This window comes from Vespula vulgaris, chromosome 2, assembly GCF_905475345.1.
Source record: "Vespula vulgaris chromosome 2, iyVesVulg1.1, whole genome shotgun sequence".
In the NCBI taxonomy this organism is placed as follows: Eukaryota; Metazoa; Arthropoda; class Insecta; order Hymenoptera; family Vespidae; genus Vespula; species Vespula vulgaris.
This window is the reverse complement of record NC_066587.1, coordinates 1,803,637-1,827,069: the sequence shown is the minus strand read 5'-3', so window position 1 is coordinate 1,827,069 and position 23,433 is coordinate 1,803,637. Positions and strand designations below refer to the sequence as shown.

The 23,433-nt window shown below is 30.3% G+C and overlaps 1 protein-coding gene across 6 annotated transcripts in view; it reads right to left on the bottom strand.

Annotated features, from left to right (window-relative positions):
• LOC127061459 (A disintegrin and metalloproteinase with thrombospondin motifs 9) overlaps positions 1-23,433 on the bottom strand; it is a 116,879-nt gene that overhangs the window by 33,124 nt on the left and 60,322 nt on the right. For all 6 annotated transcript variants that reach the window (XM_050988342.1, XM_050988346.1, XM_050988345.1 and 3 more), the window contains one exon: positions 12,575-12,767. In XM_050988342.1, coding sequence (XP_050844299.1) covers positions 12,575-12,767 — 193 coding nt within the window. The remainder of the gene's footprint in view (positions 1-12,574; positions 12,768-23,433) is intronic.

Genomic DNA, 23,433 nt, shown 5'->3' with positions numbered 1-23,433 from the left:
TGACAGAAGCAAAAGTTTTTCGCAAGTCAGTTTAAAATTGACTCTAGACGCGTCGGGCGAACGTTTACAAACGAGAAGTCTTGAATTGCGATGGTTTTAAATCGACGAAATGAAAGGATACGCAGGAATGGATCAAAAGTTTTTTAAGATTTTTTTTTTGTTCTTTTCTTCTCTCCTTTTTTAATTTTTCTTTTCTTTTCTTTTCTTAAATCAATTGATCCTATTTTATTTTAGATCCATTCGAAGTTCGCAAATTGGCCATAGCAACTTTACAAACAAGGTCTATTATTTTATTATTCTTAAAAAAAAAAAAAAAAAAAAAAAAAAAAATGTTCAATAAGAAATAATATTTTTTTATTGAATATATATTAATAGATAATAACTTTTTTTAATTTCGAAAGGTTTCAAAATATAGTAATTGATTTTTGGAGATGTGTATTATGCATAGGAAATTTGTTGATTAATCTAGAGACCTGTATTTCTCTCTCTCTCTCTCTTTTTCTTTTTCTATCGAAGTCTAATTTTTTTATTAACGAATTATGCAACATGAGAACACTGCAAAGTGGGTCGAATGACTTCGAACGATTTCAAAAATTAATTACTCCTTTTCTAGATATATCAGATATAAAATTAGACCCGTAATTTTACAAGGAATGTTTATAATTTTATTATGTGTAATAGAAAAGAAAAAATTTATTAGCACCATAGAATGGTCTCGAGAAGATGATAATTCTTAAAATTCATCTAAAATTTTTTTATCAATTTGCAGAGAATTTTGACACACCCTATATTTTTCTTCCTTTCTTCTCTTTCTTTTTCTATTGGAGTCTGATTTTTATTAATGGACCATGAAAAAAGCCATCGTAGATTTTATCGACCGATAGAAATCTTTGATCCTGTCGAGAAGAGACGAATCCTTTCGTCATTTAATGGCACGTCATTTATTCTCCATATCGCTGACACATGCTATCTCTGTCTCTCTCTCTCTTATTCTTTCTGTCAGTCTGTCTTTTTCTTTTTTTTTCTTTTTTATCCGAACGATTTTAGTCGTCGACTACCTGTTAGTAGCCAAGATACAGGTGTGCCTTTTAACTTTTCGCGATGATAAAAGAAATATAAATCATCCTTTAAATCTTCTCTCCTATTCTCTCTCTCTCTCTCTTTTTTTTTGGAGAAAAAAAAATATATATATATTTATATATGTATATATATATTATATAATATATATTATACATGATATATATAATATAAATATATACATACATGTATCTATCTGCATATTCATATATCATACACACACACACACAAAAGAATTTCATATTATTCACAAATAAAAGAAATTTGGACATATAAATTTATATATATTTATAAATTTTATATATATAAATATATATAAAAAATAATTTATATATATTACATATTAAATATTATATTATATATATATATTATATATTAAAATATCTATAAAATTTATATATAAATTTATTATATATATATATAAAAAAAAAAAAGATTGAAAAAGTTTAAACGTACATAATATCTGGAGAAAAAAGCTAACTAACAGGCTTGTCGATATTGAAGCCTTCTGGCGCCTTTTGGGTACCCAGAGAGGAGAAGAAAATTATACTCTCTTCTAATCTACGAGCTGCGAAAGTAGCCCGATATGATGGATGTTCGTTAAAAACACTCACTCTCCTTAAGTATTTTCGTTCTCTGTCTTCTTTTCTTCTTCTTCTTCTTCTTCTTCTTTTTCTTTCTCTTTTTATTTTTCTTCTTCTTATAACGTTGCTTTTACTCATCGCACATATATACACACACTCATCAGAGAAATATATGTACACACACACACACACACACACACACAAATATGCAGCATACGAATTATGTACGAATATATACATATATACTATCACTAATATATATGAATATATATACACGTGTGTACATATATGCATCTCATAAAAATAATATATGAATTCCCACTTGAAATCATCCAAACCGTCTACACATATTCATCGTACAAATTACTTATGAAAATATACATATATATTTATACCTAATACACTCATATATATATATATATATGTATGTATGTATGTATGTATGTATTACTCGTACATTCAAACATATGCATATATTTATACATATATATGAAATCGTCATATTAATTATCACTGAAATACATTCATACACAATATATATGTATTTGTAATAGAATAATATTTACGTATACATACATATCTACAAATACATAGAAATGTATATATCTAGATATCTATCGATATCTATGTATTTTCGTTTCTTAATACGACAACATCTCAAGATAATAATCTTTTTATATATAAAAAGAAAAAAAGATAACAAAAAGAAAAAGATACGATACGATTTATTAATTTATTTTACGATGTACGATGTTAGAAATTTTTGAAATAAGGAACGAAGGTAAATACCACCGATCGAGTTACTTGCCAACCACATTCGATATAAACTTTTTTCGTGCCAAGGCGAAAGACGTGTCTATTCCTGTTACAGTGGAAACAAAGACGTCTTTAAGATATATTTTCAGGATATCTTCGAAGCATCGGCCATCATCGAGAAACGCGTCTCTTATAAAGCTGAATTTTTATACACACTTACGATTCGAATTTGATCTTGTTTATAAAAAAAAAAAAAAATACTAGATTGCTTTTGAGATATAAATTCATGACATCGGTTCGAACTTTCGATTTCGTATTAATTAAAAAAATAAAAAGAAACTTTACACATAAACGCACACATACGTGTATATATATGTATGTATTATTTATTGTTATATATATATTATATCTATTATATTTATTTTATCATATAAATATATTAATAAATTTTTTTTTCGTATGTGTATATATATATATATATGTGTGTGTGTGTGTGTGAAGTAAAATTTTATAAATATAACACATATATTTGGAATATGAAATATGACAAGATTCTTATAGAGAACGAATCTAATAAAAATAGTAAGTATATCAAATATATATTGAAAAAATTAAAATTATATAAAATATATATCGAAACAATTGATATCCCTCGAAATTAATCATTACGATTATTATACACGTAAACGCGTTAGAAAAAAAAAAAAGAGAGGGAGAAAGAGAAGGAAAGAAAGAGAAATAATGATAAAAGGTGTAAATAAACAAATAAATAAGAAAAGAAAGTATCCGATAATAAATAAGAGATCTAAGGAGTATTAAAAAAGAAGTAAGAGGGAACAAAGAAAAAGAAGAAGAAAAAAGAAAAAGAAAAAAGAAAATGCACGCAGACGTCTCGAAATCTTTTTAATCTTTTCCCAAGGTATTTCCTTTCTTTTTTATCTTCTTTTTTTTTCTCTCAACCACCCTAAAAAAATATATGCAACAGAGATGTCTCTTCCCACTTTCCACCTCCTCATCCTTCTCTTCTACCTACTGTTGTTCTACGAGCTCTCTCTTGTACGACGTAATCGACGAGAAAGACAGAATGAGAAAGAGAGAAAGAGAGATAGAAAGAGAGAGAGAAAGAAAGATAGAAAGAGAGAAAGAGAGAGAAAAACAGAAAAGAGAGAGAGAGAGAGAAAGAAGGAGAGAAAAACAAAAAAGAGAGAGGAAAAGAGAGATTGAGAGAAATAGAGAGAGACTGACAGATAGAGAGAGAGAGAGAGAGAGAGAGAGAGAGAGAGAGAGAGAGAGACAAAGAGAGATTGAGAAAGAGAGAGAGAGGCACATCGTAAGCGTCGGAGAAGCCGATCGAAAGATTATGGAATTCCAACGAGAAAGCGAGCTCAGGGGTCGAAGGTAAGCATGCGCTCGCGAGAACACAAATCCCCATAAGAGAGAACATTCTTATACGGGCGTGAAGTGATTTACCTTAGAATTCTAGCCGATCTCTGATTCGTATGTATTTATATATATGCGAGAGAGAGAGAGAGAGAGAGAGAGAGAGAGAGAGAGAGAGAGAATGTTGGATATGTGCGTAAGTATACGTTATGTTATGTAAATTAATATAAATATAAATATGTAAATATATAAATATGTGTATGTGTGTATGTAAATGTATTGTTGTAATATAAAGTATTATATATTATGTAAATTAATATAAATATAAATATATAAATATGCAAATGTGTGTACGTACAAATATATAAGTACGTTCGGAAAGTTTTGTTGTATCTTTTTATTTTTATATTTTATTTTATTCTTCAATTTTATCGTCCTGAACACGAAACTTGTCTGTCTTTTGGTTTCGAAAAAAGAAAGAAATATATAAAAAAAATTAAAAAAAAAATTAAAAAAAAAAAAAGTAAAAAGAAGAGAAGAAAAAGGAAGAAACCTATTGGAAAATATTAAAGATATCTGAAAGATACTTTCACCAGAAGAAAATTACAAGGTATGAAAGAGATAACTTTCGAATGATTATTATTAAACGATTTGAAACGAGCGAGGAAAACAGGCGGGAGATTTAAAATCATCGAGGGATAGTTAAAGATCGATTATATTCGATTTCTCTCATAATTAACTTCTAGAAACAGATATTATAATCTTTGCTATAATATCATGTAACTTCGAAGATTGACAGATTTCGAGACTTTTATATATATATATATTTCTTTTTTTTTCGTCGTATCGTTTTATCAACGGAAACTTAATTACATGATTCCCGTATATATGAAAATTTTTTATGTAAATATTTCAACAGCAAATTATACTTAATCAGACGAAAGTAATATTATTACTTTTAGAATAGTAAGTATAGTAATTAATACAACATAAAAATTAATATAGCAATATTATAACTTTCATATTATATAATAGATACGTCAAGAAATTTGATTTAACAAACGATTAAATGAACAAACATTAATTATTATTTCGTATATAAAATTTTACATAATCTATTCTTTTCGCTTTTCTTTTCTCTCTCTTTTCTTTTTTAATTAATCCAATATACATATAAAAAAAAAAAAAAATACAGTGGATTAAAGTAACACCATTAAAGGATCTACCATTGTAATAATCATTAAGAAAAACTATATATATATATAAAATAAAAATAAAAATATAAATAAAAATACAAATAAACAAAAAAAAATAAAAATAAAACAAGTACGAAAGAAAGAAAGAAAGAAAGAAAGAAAGGGCACTAGTCGATTATTTCAAGACCGTTCGATAATAATCGAAAGAGATCGAGTAATGTCTGTCATTTCGATCACAACCTGTAATAACAGGCTTTGCTCTTGATCGATCTTTCGAACGCATATCTGAGAGAAGTGGACAGCAAAACTCGAATGTTTACGTGTACATATATATTGCTGTGTGTATTAATATATATATACATACACAAACATATATATACGCATATATCTACACATATGTACTCGAGTGCCTGTATATGAGTATACGAGAGAAGATAGGACCATGGCGTGAGTTCGATCTCGATTACAGTGTCCGTTATTCTGGGGCGATCGAACCGAGTCAATGACTTTTGCATATCGATCGATCGATCTCTCGCTTCGTATAGAGAGAGAGAGAGAGAGAGAGAGAGAGAGAGAGAGAGAGAGAGAGAGAGAAGAGGTACGTTGTCGTCGTCTTTCTTTCTCTTTCTCTTTGACGCATTCTCATCTGAAGATAAGCGCGTGCGCAAGCTTATTCGGGGCGCCGTGCGGTCTGCCAACTCCGATAGATCGATTGATATCAAATGGATGGATCGATGGATCGATATAGATCGCCTCTATACTTTGATATATGTATGTATTATATTATTTAACTGAAGCGTACCTTTCCATTAAATATTATCTATATATTTTCTTTCTTTTTATATATGTATTTACACGTGTGTGTATATACATATATACACATACATATTATTTTACAAAAATTACTCTATACTTATTATAAATACTATTAATATATAATTGTTATATACCTATATATATATATATATATATATATATACAATCTTATTATATATAATATTAATACCATATATAATAAGTAATATAGAGTAAGTATTATAAAATAATCTGTATAATATAATATAATAAGTAATTATAGTTAATGATATACTTTAGTTAGTAAGTACAGGTTTGCAGGAAGAGCATCGATCGACCGACCGATCGATCAATCGATCACCTCTACCTCTACCCTCCCTCCTCTTTGATATATTTATCTGAAAATCGTGTTATTCCTTCTAATAATATACAAGTAAGTTACTTTTGTCACACACACATACATATATATATATATATATACGATTTAGACATATATATATATATATATACGATTTAGACATATATATATATATATATATATATATATATATATATATATATATACATTAAAGAAGGATTGAAATAACCATGTACAAAGCATGTTAAAAGAGTTAAAGATCACAAAATGGAAGATCGACATGATTTTTGAAAAGGAATGAAGGGCGCGGCAGGAGGGCGCATCTCTCATCCAGGGTGGGCCCTTAAAGACCTTTTCTTCTTTCTACATCGTCCACCTTCTTCTTCCCTTCTTTCCCTTCACCTTCAACTCCATCTTCATCTCCACCTTCGCTTCTATGTACGGACCATGTTCGCGATCACGTAGTCCGATACATCGAGGAGGTTAATAACGATTGAAATTCGAACGAGTAAAGAAAGAACACAGAGCCGAAGGCTGTGTAATTACATTCTTGTAATCGCTCGTGTTCTCCATTAGCTTTATGTTCTCCTTCGTTCTTTATATACATAGGATATATATATATATGTACGTATGTATATGTATTGGTATTGTATCCATGTACGTATATAAGTAAGATAGTATACGTATATATAGAAGTAGATACATCATCATCAATTTATTTACAATGTTCCGTAACTTCATACATTATGATATAAACATTTCTTCAAAGTCTATCGTAATATTAAATAAAGATTTAGATCGGTGACCGCCTTCGAAATTAGCGGAGAAATTCGTATCGATGATGTCAGTCAAAATCCACTATAAAGAGAAAGAGAGGGGGAAGAGATTTCATTACAATGTAAATCGTTGAAACGAGAAGACCATAGACATTAGTTTCTTAACTTTATACACGAATGAATAAATATTTTGTAAAATTTTATTACCACCATTTTATAAAGAAATTTTTATCTGGGAAAGAGAAAGAGAAAGAGATTTAATTACAACGTAAATCGTTGAAACGAAAAGAACCATAAACGTTACTTTCTCAACTTTATACACACTAATGGTATAAATAACTAGCAAAATTTTACATAGAAATTTTGATCGAAGAGAGAAAAAGATAGAAGGACAATATCGCATCGAATTGACATTAATCTTAATCATAGAATTTTATCTATTTCGATTTATTAAAAAAAAAAAAAAAAGAAAATCTCGTTTAAAAAATTTTTATTTTACATCAGATCGATCGATCGACTACTTTTATTACTTTTTGCTGTCCGATGATAAAAAGAAAAAAAAAAGAAAAGAGAAAAGAGAGAGGGAGAGAGAGAGAGAGAGAAAAGAAAAAAAAATGTACTACATTGATAAATGAAAATAATTTTATAATAAATACTTTTAACTTTGCAATTTACCATTAAGGTTTCCCTGTCTCGTTAGACGGAAAGTGAGTGTGTGTGAGACATACGCGCGCACACACATATATATAGAGAGAAAGAGAGACTTAATTACGACGTAATCATCGAAACGAAACGAATTAGGAATTCCATGATCCTTTTTCTCTGTTCCTCCAGGTAAAATTCCAATGGCATGAGAGTGTTACGAACGGACACGGTAGTTTTCTCTTCGCAGGATGATATACACAATGAGTGAGAGAGAAAAAGGAGGGAGAGAGAGAGAGAGAGAGAGAGAGAGAAGGTTCCTCGTTCCTTCGAAATTCGTGCCTGATTGCGGGCTCATCTGAAGCTTAACAGGTTTACCATGCCTGAGGGCTGATTCCTCGAAGAAAGGTGGAAGAAGTAGGAGGAAGATGAAGAGGAAGAGGAAGAGGAGGAGAAACGAAACGAGCATGGTTCGTCGATCTCCAAAGCTGCGATTTTCCGACCTTATGCATCCCTTCTTTGCATCCTTATGATTCCTTCGGGATCATAAGGACGATCATCTTTTCTCCTTTATTTATATCTTCTTTGATTTTTTTTTTCTTTTCTTTTCTTTTCTCCTCCAAAATACGTAGCATGTGTGTGTGTGTATGTGTGTGTATTCATATTTATATGTTCATATATATGTATATGTATATATTATATGATATATATTACATATTATATATATGCATCTTTATATTTAAATATACATATATATTCATATCCACACATATACTATATATATATATATATATATATATATATATATATCGAGATAATTTCTCCCGTTGAACATGGTTCGATCTAATAGCCACGATAACATCGAAGATCGGTACATCGCTCTTATTCGTATATATGTAACCATCTTTTTCCTGCTACTCCTGCTCACGATCACGATCATGCTCATGCTCATGCTTATACTCATGCTCGTGCTCATGCCCATGCTCGTGCTCGTGTTCCTGGGTGCTGATGTTGTGATGCTGTGATGTTGTTGAAGCCGGTTATAAATGAATGAAATCATGCTTATACTCGTACAAGAAAGAAAGAGAAAGAGATAAAAAGAGAAAAAAAGAATGAGGAAGAGTGTGTACGAGAGAGAAAGACTATAAGTGTCGTAGGATACGTTTACTTCGATGTAGATCGTGTTTCGATATCATTCTCGATATACTTAGATTACGATTATCGTATCGATTCATGTCGTATTATCTATTTTCTATTGTTCTCTCTCTCTCTCTCTCTCTCTCTCTCTCTTTTCTTTGTAAGTCTAATTTATTTTCTTTCTCTCTCTTTTTTCTAACTCTCCGGTTACTTCGCTGTTATTTCTATCTCTATTTCTATCTATATTTCTCCTCTCCCTCCCCGCCCCCTCTCTCTCTCTCTCTCTCTGTCTATCTGTCTCTTTACTTTGCAAGTTCAATTTATTTTCTTTCTCTATTTGTTTACTTTATTTCTCTCTCACTCTCTTCAATTACTTCGCTATATTTTCTTTCTCTATTTTTATCTCTCTATCTCTCTCTCTCTTTCTCTCCGTCTTGCTCTATCCATCTATCTTTAACTCATCGTATTAATTCACTTTTCTCCTTCATTTTCCGTCCGTCTCAATTTTTTTTCTCTCTTCAATCACTCGAGACTAGATATTATATATTTTCCTCTAATTTCTTCTCTATTTCTCTCTTTTCGATCGTTATTATTCCCATCCCTTTCTATCTCTATTTTTTTTTCTTTTTTTTTTCATTAATTCACTTTATCTCTCGCTTCTTTTTCATCCCCTTCACCTTCTTTCACTCTTTCTCTTTTTTTTTTTGAACAAATAATCCTCTCTTCTCACGTTCCTATACCTCCCTCCCACCACCCTCTACTCCCCCTCTCCACACCCCTTCGACCGTATGGATCACTGCATGAATGCACGTACGGTATCTCTGACAATGAAAAAAGTTGATCGGTTTAACAAAGACGGAACAAATCGGAATGAAACGGTGCCTCGCGTCCCGTCGCCTCACGTCGGCCTTATAAAGGAACGTTTTTGAGAACCTTCACGAATTTAGATAGCTCGGTGACAGGTCTACCAAGAAAAGAAACTCGAAAGTCGAAACGTCGCCAAGCTGTCTCCGATCAGACGTCAGAATTCAACACAGGAGATGGCCGGTTAATCTTCTTAGTAAAAACAACCGCGTGATTGGTTGCTTACAAGGTGGTCCAGACATCCTCTTTCATCGGTTAAAAAGATAAAAGAAAAAAGAAACTCCTCCCTCCACCACCTCCACCATATAAAAAAGAATTTAATTCCACTGCAATTTTTTTTTCTTGTTTATTTTTTCTTTTTGTTTTATTTTTCATTTTTTTTTTTTTCATTTTTTCATTGTCACGCAAAAACTCCGTCGACCTCGTCGTTCTTTCGTAGAAACGTGTATGTGGGAGAGAGAAAGAGAGAGAGAGAGAGAGAGAGAGAGAGAGAGAGAGAATAGATTTATTTTATTATTATGTAATATTAGTATTGTATATGTAATATATATTAGTATATTAGTACTATGCTGATACTAATATACTAATATATTAATGTAATATATTGTAATATACTACTATACTAATGTAATATACTAAATATATACGTTAGTATATTTAGTATGTTATATTATTATTAATAATATTATTTATTATTATGTAATAAAACGAGAACGAGCGATTGGTTGTTCGCACATTGGTTGTTCCACGAACGATCTTGTTTGTTAGTTCAATTAAAAAAAGAATAATAAAGAGAAAAAAAAAAAGAAGAAATAAAAAGGAAAGATTAATAAATAAAAAATTTTATTTCTCTACATCTTTTTCATTCTTTCATTGTCAGATCAAAACTTCAACAACTTTGTTATCCTTTCAACGAAGATGGACAGAGAGAGAGAGAGGGAGAAAGAAAAAGAGAGACGTAGATAAATAGATAAAAAAAATTGAATTATTACTACAGAAAGATAAATATAAATTAAATTACTCGCAGATTGTTCGCAGTCATAGTCATTCTCTTTCACTAAAAAAAAAAAATTAAATAAATAAAAAGATAAAAGAAATCATTTCTTCAAATTTATCATTACTTCATCGTCACGACGAATTTACCGCCATCGTAATCGTTTCAATCAAGAGTATAAGAGAATGTAATTAATATATATCCAAAAAAAAAAAAAAGAAAAGAAAGAAAGAGAAAGAGAAAGAGAAAGAAAGAAAAATCACAAACGAACGTATGAAATTCAAACTTAATTAGCGTTTAAACGAACTACTTCCCGTTTTCGACAAGTATCACACTGAACAAACATACGTATTTAAATATATATATACATAAACAGTCAAACATATGTATAAACGTATACACGTACGTACGTATGTAGATATGTATGTATGTACATTCCACACGATCGTTTGAACAATGTAAATGCTTTAATAACGGAACGTTTAATCGAGTTGGCTTCGCATAAGCTTAACCATAAGCTTCGCACGCTCGCACCGGTTTCGAACCGGTCGGTCCCCCTCCCTATCTCTTCCACCCTCCCACCCTCTCACAAGAGAGTCCGTCTCCCCCGTCAATTTATTATTCACGAATGTTATATTATACGTCGCCGAGAGACGAATATTTTCCCTCGGTTTGTTGTATGTACAACACAGTGGCTGTTTTAAAGGAACAGTATGTACTCGGGTCATGAATAAAACCATTTCGGAGAGAAAGATTTGTAATACATATATACGTACATACGTACATATATATATATATACGTTTATATACGTATATGTATGTATATACTTATATATGTATATATGTATGTATATATACATCCTTACATATATGTGCGTACATGTGCGTACATAATGTGTGTGTGTGTGTGTGTACACTATAAGATTGGGTGCATGCATTATTAATTTTTTTTCGGCGGTGAATGCACCAACCCTTCGATTTCTCTTTTTATTTTTATTTTTATTTTTATTTTATTTTATTTTATTTTTTTTTTTTTTTTTTCATTGTCTTTCTTTCTCTCCGTCAACTCTCTCTTTCTGTTGTATTCCCGTTTTCTTGTAGCTGTACGTACGTGTATATATATGTATGTGTGCGTGTAACTTCCTACGCCCATATAAATTCGTTACTCTTACATGATATTTCAGAACGCGTATTTCGAACGAACATACGACAGGTGCGGACGTCTTCTCCGTCTTATGCTAACTTGATTCATAATATCAAAATAATTTCAATGTTGAATATCAATCGACCTTACAATATTTTATTAGATGTGTGCGTGTGTATGTGTATTAGAGAATAAGACGCAATTCGCTCGATTAATTTAAATCTTGGAATTTTGTAATATTTTATACTTAATACTTTTTTTTCTTAACTATATGTAGAATATCGATATCTATAATAAAAATTTTTAACGATATATATATATACATACATATACCGATATAATATATATAAATCAATGTGTATTGATTATATATATATATATATATGTATGTATAATATATACACACACATATATACAAATACATGTACATATTATTTTACTGATAAATGAATTAAATTTTTTGTTTCTTTCGCTGCAGAAAAATATAGATACATCTTTTCTTCTTTTTAGAAGCAAGAGATAATTTCTAGTTATAAAAAAAAAAAAGAAGAAAAAAAAGAAAATAAAAAAAAAAGAATAAATCCACACAGTTTTACGAAAAATCCTAACGAGCATCCCCCTTTAAAAAAGACCAAAAAAAAAATCAAAATACAAGAAACATTCGTAAAAAACAAACCAACTCTTCTTTAAGAGAATATTTAAGCGAAATAAACATACTCTTTTTTTTTTTTTTTTTTTTTTTCCCCGAGAAGAGACGAGGGATAATTTCTTAGCTTGAAATAAGAAATAAAACGAGATGAAAGGAATGAAAGACGAACAAAAAAAAGAAAACGAATACAAAGAAAAAAGAATTAAGCGAAAAGGATCTTACCAATGACAGCACAATTGCGAACACCGTCAGTAGGATCCTCGTCAATTTCGTTGGACGAGGTTGACTCAGTGGGAGGACGCACCCGGTAGATAGCATGTTGCAAGGAGGATGCCATCATTGAATCCTCGTTCTCGCGCCAATGCTCGGCCGGTTTAATGAAGTAACTTCCGCTGGAAGTTCTCATGTGGCCCGTCTAAAAGGGATAACAGACGAATTTAATACATTTTACACACGTACGACCGTCTATCTATATCCTTTTCCCCCACCTTCACCTGTTTCTTCAATACTATCACCCCACCCCTCAACCACTCCCCACCCCTATCCCCACCAATCTCTTTCAATTTCCTTCTGTTTCGAGCAATCGAAGTTTGCAAAATTTTATTTTCATATTCGCATTAACTTTTGCGTTTTTCTACATTTTTTCCAGATACGTACGTATAAATTGTTATCAATTGTTATATAAGTATCTTTTAAATTATATCGTTTTGTTTGTTATTTATTTGTTTACATGTATATATGAGAATTAGCTTGGAAACAAATTTTTATTTACGTACCGATATATAAATTTATTTATTTATTTATTTATTACTTAATCTTAATAAATTTTAATTGTGTCAGTCAGTAATAGTATGGTTAATGTTTAAATATAAATAAATATTAACTTCTTATACAATTTTATATGTATATATATATATATATATTTCTTAAAAAGTTGTTATTGATCTATCTCTCTCTCTTCCTCTATCTCACTCTATCTCTTCACTTCCTTATGTTGGAAAACTTCGGAAGAGATACCAGGTCGAAAAATGAAATTATTTATATAACATTTATGTAATACGTATTATATGATATAGATTGGTTGAAAGAGACAATATCCTAGGTTTCTTCTACGTAACATGGGGACACGCGCGCGCTTGAGCTAGACAAGGAGGACGCCCACGTTAAACCCACCTACGCTTGCATTCCGTACTTGCCGAGAATAAGAATAAAATAATGGAAGAAAGAGACATACATACATACATACATACACATGTATACATATATATATATATATATACGTATATACATATGTATCAAATATATATACGGATATGTTTAAATATACATATATACATACATACATACATATATATACAAATACAAACATGTATACTTATAAACAAATACATCCATACGTATACATATATGCATACATCACAAATGACATACATACATGAATATATACATATAAGCATACATACGTGAATATATACATATATACAAGCATATATATATATAGATGTGTATGTATGTATGTATGTATGTATGTATGTATGTATCGAGTAAAAGAGAATAGAAGAATCGTTCTCACGACATTTCTGAATCCACCTTTCGTTCGTCTCGTTAGAGACGAGGAGAGAATGGCGATAATGAGACCGAGAATATCAAAAGAGAGAAAGAGAAAGAAAAGAGAGGAAGAGAGGAAGAGATAGAGAGAGAAAGAAAGAGAGAGAGAGAGAGAGAGATGAAGAAGGAAGCATTAATGAAGCACGATCGGAGCTATTAGTCTTCTCTGACTTAAACAAAATAAGAAAACGAAGAGAGAAAGAGAGAGAGAGAAAGAGAGAGAGAGAAAGAGAGAGAGAATGATATGCAATTACAGTCAACTCGAATTACACACACACACACACACATACACACACACACATTAACATCTTCTCAATCCTTTTGGGAAAATGTTCTATTCGAATTTATATGAAGCGCAAACGATGAAAAACGATAGTTTCGTTCGAACAATCAACATAATTGGATACCTACAACGTCTAGAATTTATCTAATGACGACAAGGATTAAAGGAGGATAGAATGAATGAGAGAAAGAAAATAGAACGAAAGTCGAACTAATTAATTATTGCTCCTAATTACGGGAATCTCCTTCTCTTTCCCTCTCTCTCTCTCTCTCTTTCTTTCTTTCTTTCTTTCTTTCTCCGTCTTTTTGTGTATACGGTCGAAGGAAACCTGACTGGCTATATAATGATACACCATGGCTCGTTATAGGAATTACGAGGAGGCCGAGTTAACAGGTACTAAGGGATATTTATCGATTATCAACGCCTCCTTAACGCCAACCGTTCTATCTCCTACCTTCGTAGTAAGCAAATATGTACTTATATCTATTATCTATCTTACTAGATCGATACAAGATGATCCTTTTTTCTCTTTCTCTCTCTTTCTCTCTCTCTCTCTGTCTTTCTCTTTCTTCTTCTCTTTTCCTATTTTCTTCACTCTTTTTCTTCTTCGCATTTCTTTTCGTACATCTTGTTGTATTCAATTTTTGTATATCTTGTATATATTTTATTTTATCAGAAACAATTTAGAAAAAAAAAAAAAATACAGATATATACGCGTAAGAAAAGAATCGATAATCTTAATAAAAAAGAAAAGAAAAGACGAACAGGATAACTCTTCTTCCTCTTCTTTTTCTTCTTTTTTTTTTTTCAATTAATCATGTTGATTTTTACGTTCAATTACGTTCATCTCTTTTGTTTAGTTCAGACAGGATAAAGATGAAACGTGTATGCCGAGAGAGGAGTGCGTACTAAAGAAAATAAATAAATAGAAACTACATAAAACGAGAAACGAAATAATATAAAACAAAAGAATGCAATTAAAAAGAAAGAAAGAAATGAGAAATAGAGAATAGAACGTTCCCGACGATCGTGCTTCTCTCTTTTGTCCTTCTATTTTCTCTCTTTCGATTCGGAGAAACGACATGAAGAAAAATAAGATAGGATATATCGAAAAGGGAGAGGAGAGGGTGGTGATGGTGGTGTTGGTGGTAGTGGTGGTGGTGGTGGTGATGGTGGTGATGGTGATGGCGATGGTGGTTTCAAAGATAATCAGCAAGTTCGTAGCTCGTAGAAAGTTCATTTCAAGTCCGCGATCGCTTCTTCTTCTTCTTCTTCTTCTTCTTCTTCTACTTCAATCTCTCCTCCTTTTCCTTCTCCTTCCTCTTCTTCTTTTTTTTCTTCTTCCTCTTCTGGAGTTCTTGTTGCATTCTACGCTTTGCATCCTGCATTCTGCCGTTGCACTTCTCCCTTCGGTCGGCATCTACGATAGTAATGTAAGAAAGGATGGCGGCTTTGGAGGACTCGAATGAAACAGACAGATACATATATACATACATACATACATACATAAAATACTCACATACGCACATTATATGTATATGTACAATACTTACATACGTACATTACTTACATACAATACTCACATATATACATTAAATACATTCAATCTCACATACATTCAAACTCATATAGAATACATACATACATATATACATACATACATAAAATACTCACATACGCACATTATATGTATATGTACAATACTTACATACGTACATTACTTACATACAATACTCACATATATACATTAAATACATTCAATCTCACATACATTCAAACTCATATAGAATACATACATACATATATACACACATACATATACATACATACAATACTTCTTACATACATGCAAACTCACATACATACATATATACATGCATGCATATAATACTCGCATACATGCATACGTATGAATAGAGAGGGTAAAGAAGGGTTTAGAAGAAAGGTGTATGGTAAACCCAATGCAAGTGCTTGCACCTGGTTATATTACTTTAGTGGACGTAGTGGACAACTCAGCCTTTCAGTTGTCGTTGCTGATGCTGCTGCTGCTGCTGCTGCTTCTGCTGCTATTGCTGTTGCTGCTACTGCTGCTATTGCTATTGCTATTGCTGCTTTTCTGCTGAGATGTCCCGTTCCTTAACTACTTATTGGATTACGGACGGACACCCGTAAATGGTTTTACAAAAGGGCCGAGATATTGCTTCTTATAAACAATCTCGATTCTTTCCCTTTCCGGGTTTATCCCTCTCTTTTTTTTTTCTTTTTTATTCTTCTTAATTCTTTGTCTTCTTCTTCTTCTTCTTTTATTTATTTATTTATTTATTTATTTTTTTTAATGGAACAAAACGAATCGTATCTACGTTTCTTCGTTTGTCAAATGAAAATCGAGTAAAAAGACGATGCGACCGATCGAATTATTTTGTTAAAGTCATTTTTAATTATTTAATTATTTAATTATTTAATTATTTAATTATTCAATACCGTGCGATATCGTTCGTTGACCTTGATCGAATAAAATACGAACTGCCTAATCTTATTTCCGCTTCTTATCGCTCGACCGTCTCATCTTGATGGTTTTATTAACAAATATATGTGCTTGCGTTTCGTTCATCCACGTCTTCTATCTCTTTCTCTCTCTCTCTTTCTTTCTTTCTTTCTTTCTTTCTCTCGTTCTCTATACGTACGCGTATGTGTGTGCATATATCAATCTGTCTCTCTTTCTCTATCGCGAATGCACGTCTGTTATGAACTCATGACTGTTTTGCATTTGAAATCTTCGAGTAGGATCACTCTGAGATAAGCTATGAATCTAAACATCGATTAACATAACGATCCGTACGACGTCTCTCTATGTATATGTTAAAGAATGAATTGCATACGCCAGTGGTGCGCATATTTTTGAAATTTCATTTCATCATCGTCATCCTCTCATCGTCATCGTCATTATCATCATATTATTATTATTATTATTATTATTATTATTATTATTATTATTATTATTATTATTATTATTATTATCATTAAATTGTTTGCGCAACCAATTTTTTTCTTTTTACTTTTCTTCCTTTCCTTTACTTTTTTTTTATATACATTATCTTTCAAAGTAAATATTTAAATATCGCGATGATGATAATAATAATAATAATAATCATAATAATAATAATAATGTTATATATTATATATAATTGTTATTATTATTATTATAAGCGATACGACAAGTATATTATTTATAATAATAACGTACAAATGTATGTGTAAAATATTAACATATAAAATGTAGATATTAAAATTATCACGTTTAATATATTCTACGAGTAAGATTAAAAATTATATTGGAATGATTATATTAATATTATCTTTATATTTGTATTTGTTAAAATTTGAAAAATAAATTTCTCGGATCGGTGAATTTTAATTTATTTTTTAGTTAACAAATAATTACGCGAGAAATATATGAAAATAGAAAAAGAGAGAGAGGAAGAGAGAGAAAATGACGAACATAGAGAACCACTGTTAGATACATGCAAAATGTCGATTTTCATTCTGAAACAGAGGACGTTCCGAAAATAATCACTGAATTGACTTCCGATATCGAGGGTGAAATAAACGGCAGTGACGGAGTTTCAAACGATCTGGGCAAGAACGAATGAAAATAAACGTTCTAATGCCGTTTGGCCCGAATCATTTTATCGATTTGGATTACTATCGATATAGGACACATTCGATTCGATTCGATTCTATTCGATTCGATTCGATTCGATTCGATTAGATTAGATTCGATCAAACGAATTTCAAAATGCACCCTACATCCGATATAAAATTTTCTTTCGACCGATCTTATATTCGTTTGCGAAAAAATTAAAACATATTCCGTTTTAAAATATAATGATTAAAAATATAATGATTAAGAATAAAAATAGAAAAGTCTTCTTTATTGTTTTATTATTATTACACACGTATTATATAAATTATCGTGCGATTAATAATATTATTAAATTAATTGAAATTATTGCGCGTTAATAATTTTATTTTTTGTTATTTGAAAGGAAAAAAAGAAACAACGATTATTCGTCTAATAACGAAACGATTCAATTAATGTAACAAATAATGATAATAAAAAAGATTTCTCTCTTTAATCTAATGGATTCTCAAATTCTTTTCTCTTCGTTTTTGTTTCTCTTGCTATTATTATTAAAGTTAATAATTAATTTTTTATTTATATATAAATGCACTTTTATATATATATATATATGTATGTATGTAATAAATTATTATGAAATGATTAATATTCTTAAATTAATTTAATTTATTAAATTATTATTGTATTAATAATCTTACTTTTTATTTAGAAAAAAAAAAAATTGTGCAATAATGAAGCACTAAATCTAACGAAAAAAGATCTCTCTTTCTTTCTTTCTAATGGACACAGTTTTTATACCTGCCCCCCTTTCTGTCTCTTTCAGTCTCTCATGTTTATTTCAAATGGCGATGATCGATATAAGAGAACATTACGTACGGACATTGGTTTACAAACGAAAGGGCGACGGGTTGTTATTCTACCAGATAACTCGAACTCGTTTACTGGTAAACATCTTAGAAAGAGGTACACTTAAATCCGGATTTATTTATTCTCGTGAAAAAAATTCTTTGGGAGCACGTATTTTTTTTTATGTACGTATGTGGAATAGATTAGAAAAGATTAGAAAAGAAAAAAATGGAAGGTTGTATTTTTTTTTTTTTTTTATTTAACTCTCTCTCTCTCTCTCTCTCTTTATCAAAAAAAGTACGTTTCGATAAAATTATTCTACTATATAAACTATTATTATTAATTAAATTCGTTAATCGTTTATCGATTATATAATTGTTTATTAATGATTACGTTCCAATCAAACTTTTTCAATTTTTTTTTATATTTCGACAAAAATTTATATCACGCGAAAATTATGGTATATAACTCTTATATACATACACACACACACACACATGTAATATAACATATAATTAAAAAATAAACGAAAGAAAAAGAAAGTAGTATCGTAATCAAAAAATTCGACAGATTTTCGACATTAACTTCCTAATTAATGAATTCCATTCGTATGAGATATAAAATAAAATAAAACTAAAAAAAAAAAAAAAAGAAAGAAAGAAAAAAATACACACGTTAAATTATAATACTTCATGTAGAACTAAATATCCCAAAGTACCACCCCTCCAGTCTTTCTCGTTCTGCCGTCTCATATTCAAAGCACTATTTTTTTCAACAACTTTTCAAACTGAGGAAGAAAAAGAAAAGATTAAAAGAAAGCAAAAAAATAAAATAAAAAAATAACAAAAATAACAAAAAAATAAAAGAAAAGGGGTTGGTCGAAGGGCTAGTGAAAAACGTATCGGGCTCGTCGAAAAGGTCGATGAGATCTTCGTGCGGAGAACTTCGAGGTCGTTGGCAGCGTTTGCGATGAGGGAAAAAGAGAATATAAGAGGTTCGAGAGAAAGAAAGAGAGAAAGAAAGAAAGAGAAAGAGTGAAAGAGAGAGAAAGAGAGGTAGAAGGAGACAGGAGAAAAACGACGCTCTTACCGAGAGTTCTCGGTAACCCTGAAGTCCGTCTTTGTGCCCCATGTTTCTCTCTCTCTCTCTCTCTCTCTCTCTCTCTCTCTCTCTCTCTCTGATTCTCTTTCTCTCTCTCTCCCTCTTTTCTCCCCTCACCCTTTCTCTTAGACAAGAGAGCTCGAGAGTAAGCTTATAGGAACTCTCAAATGCAAATCGTAAGCACAGATCGCCCCCGCAATGCACATTTAGTTTTACTTAGTTTAGTTTAGTTTAGTTTAATTTAGTTTAGTTTAGTTTAGTTTAGTTTAGTTTAGTTTAGTTTGTGTGCGTATATGGTTCTTCTCGATGATAATCGAAACGATATGGAACATGCACATTGTTATTTTGTAAAAACTTTGATGATTGCAAGATATAAATGCAACGAGACATACAGGCAAAAAAGTTCCTAGATTTGGGAAATTAGAAAAGTTCCTAAGTTGAGGATCAGAATGTTTGTAATTTAAATAAAAAAAAAATAAAAAAGAAAATCGAGTTACAACAACGTTATCATCGATATTGTTCCAGTTATGTATTCTAAAACAGAAGCTGATCTTCTTACGGTCGTTTAATTTTTTTATTAAGGAATCCAAGGTTTTAAATGCAGCTTCAAAAAAAAAAATCACTTGAGAATTTTTGGTTTACAATGATCCCCCCCCCCCCTCTCTCTCTCTCTCGTACTCATCCATTCGGCCGTTCTTCTATCCGCCTAAAGAGATTTTACGATCCATCGCTTCTGTAGTTCGTTGTTAATTGATTTTTATGAGTGACTTAGGAATTTTTTTTCAAGGCCCATCCTTGAAGTTTTTTTTTCTCTCTCTTTCTTTCTAAATCAGATCAACTTGAGATATCAGACGTTCATATACATATATATATAGATATGCATATCATATACACATACATATACATATACATATACATCAAACTTATTATCAAATATTCTATGACTATGTTTTTTTTATTTATCATATTTCAAATAATTATTAAATAAATCCACTTCATGCAAGATGGACGCAATGCGTTTCACATTTTATACGATGTGTGTGTGTGTATGTATGATACAACAATGGAGAACTTCTGGGTGGCCCGTAAACCATGTTTCCAATACCAATGACGACAACTACTACTGTTATATACTACTTGTTCCCAGTTAAAATGATGTACATAAAAGATTCTCGATATGGGAACACATTAACCAGCCATTTTAAGGAATTTTTTTTTTTTTTGTTACTTATTTATTTATTTTGTTAATTTCTTCATAGAAAACGATACAAGTTTCTTTACGATCGTCGTCGACGATTTTCCCATCGTTAAAAATAATTCTGAGGCCAATAAATTTTAAATACATTTTTCGATAAATTAATTATTATTTTTTCTTTTTCTTAATCTTCGCTTTTTTGAAGAAAAAAAAAAAAAAGACAGATATCGGAGATAATGCAGATTTTTTTTTTAATATATATATATATATATATATAGATTTCTCGCGAAAGATCCTTCGAACGATTTCTTCGAAATTTCTCACAAAAAAAGAAAGAAAAAGAAAGAATTTTTTTTTCTGTTTCCTCCTGCTTTTTTAGGAAACAAAAAATAAAGATAAATATTGAAGATAACGGAGAAAATTTTTTTTTTTTTCTTTTTCGTTTTCTCGCAAAAGATCCTTCGAATGATTACTTCGAAATTTCTCACAAAGCAAAAAAAGAAAAAAAAAAAAAGAAAAAATGGGAAAAAAAGAATACAAATATTTTTCTCATTAATTGTTCTTTTTATCGATATTTCTTGAGCAATGAAGAGCAAAGATAGATATTGGAGATTAACGAAAGATAATTTGAGTACACACACACACACACACACATCATACAACATACATATATACACATATACATATATCATACAATTACACATATATACATACATACATACATATATACGTACATCATACACATACATACATTCATATATACATATACATACATATATATGTACATATATTCATATATATATTCATACACACAGACACATATGCATACATATATTCAACACACATACTCACATCTCTGTAGGTGGTCAAGAATATTTGTTCTTCGTCGTCAAAAAAATGTCCAATTAATTCCAACTATTATATTACACATTTCAACGAAGGTCGTCGGGTTCCTATGAAACTGGTCGTACCGGCTCCAAAGTCGAATGAATATCCGTGATATTCGAGTTTACTGGCGCGACTCCAAAACTTTAGACGGCAAGCTTCCCTTTTTATAAACTATTTCGACTAGTGCGGAAGAAAGAAAGAAAGAAAGAAAGAAAGAAAGAAAGAAAGAAAGAAAGAAAGAGAAGAATGAAAGTAAAGGATGAAAGAACGAGTGTGTTCCTAAGAGTGTCAAAATTCTAAACACCATTTATTATAAACTATTTTACCTTCTCAAAGATTCTTTCACTTTCAAGAAGAAAGAAAGAGAAAGAAAAAAAAATCACAACAACGAATTTTTCTATTCGAATCTCACTCTTGTGCTTCTTCCTTTCTTTTTCTACAAATCAAAACAAAATTCAAAACAATTTGAAGTACGATTAAAAAAAAAAATTCATAAAAATCGAGAAGAAGAAGAAGAAATGAAAGTAAAGTAAAAGTTTCCAAGTAGTGTCAGTTATAAAATATTTTTTCCTGTCAAGCGTCTCCCTTTCCTTTTTTTCTTTCTTTCTTTCTTTCAAAGAAAAGACGACAAAAAGGAAAAATGAAATATCGTCCCACGCTGACAATACTTCTTTCTTGTCGGGAATAGGAAACAAACCAAAAAATAAAAAAAAAGAGATAAAAAAAGAAACCATGAAAGGAAAAAAACGAAACACAAAAAACAGAGAGGGAAAGCAACCAGAAAAAATCATGGTAATCAAAATTTTTACAAAAAAAAAAAAGAAAAAAAACGATAAGAAAAGAAAAGAAAAAAAAAGTCAAATATATCGATCCGAAAAAAAGCCGATAAACACTGTGAATGATGCAAATGATTTTAGTATCTATCGCGGCAGATATTTACAAGTTTCAAGATGATGTTTAGATGATATTACTGAACACGTTGAAAACAGGATGCAACGACGATTATCGCGTTAATCCGATTTCACAGGCTTCGAAGGGTGCATCGTCCTTCCTTCGGAAACTTATCGTTTGCATTAAGAAGAATCTTAGAAGCAGATATTCGAAGATTACAAATAGATATCGTTTTAAAGAAAATTATATATAATATATATATATATATATATATATATATATATATATTTATTCTTATCAAAAATCTTTAATATAATTAAGAAAATAATACAAATGCGACAAATGTGACAAATGTGTATGAGTTATTGTAAATAAAAAAGAAAAAAAAAAGAATTCGATAAAAAAATATTCAGCATACACGGCAATGTCAAAAAGTTCCTAAACGATAAAAAAAAAAAAAAAAAAAAACTTCTTCGAGACAATTTATTTCTTATTTATTTATTTGCAACGAGACTTCGATCTTGCAATTTAATCGGCTAGATTTGTAGTTTTACGATCGAATAAAATTATTATAATTACTTGGAAACTTTTCGCGCCCGACATCTTATCGTCTTTAAAAGTCGATGAAA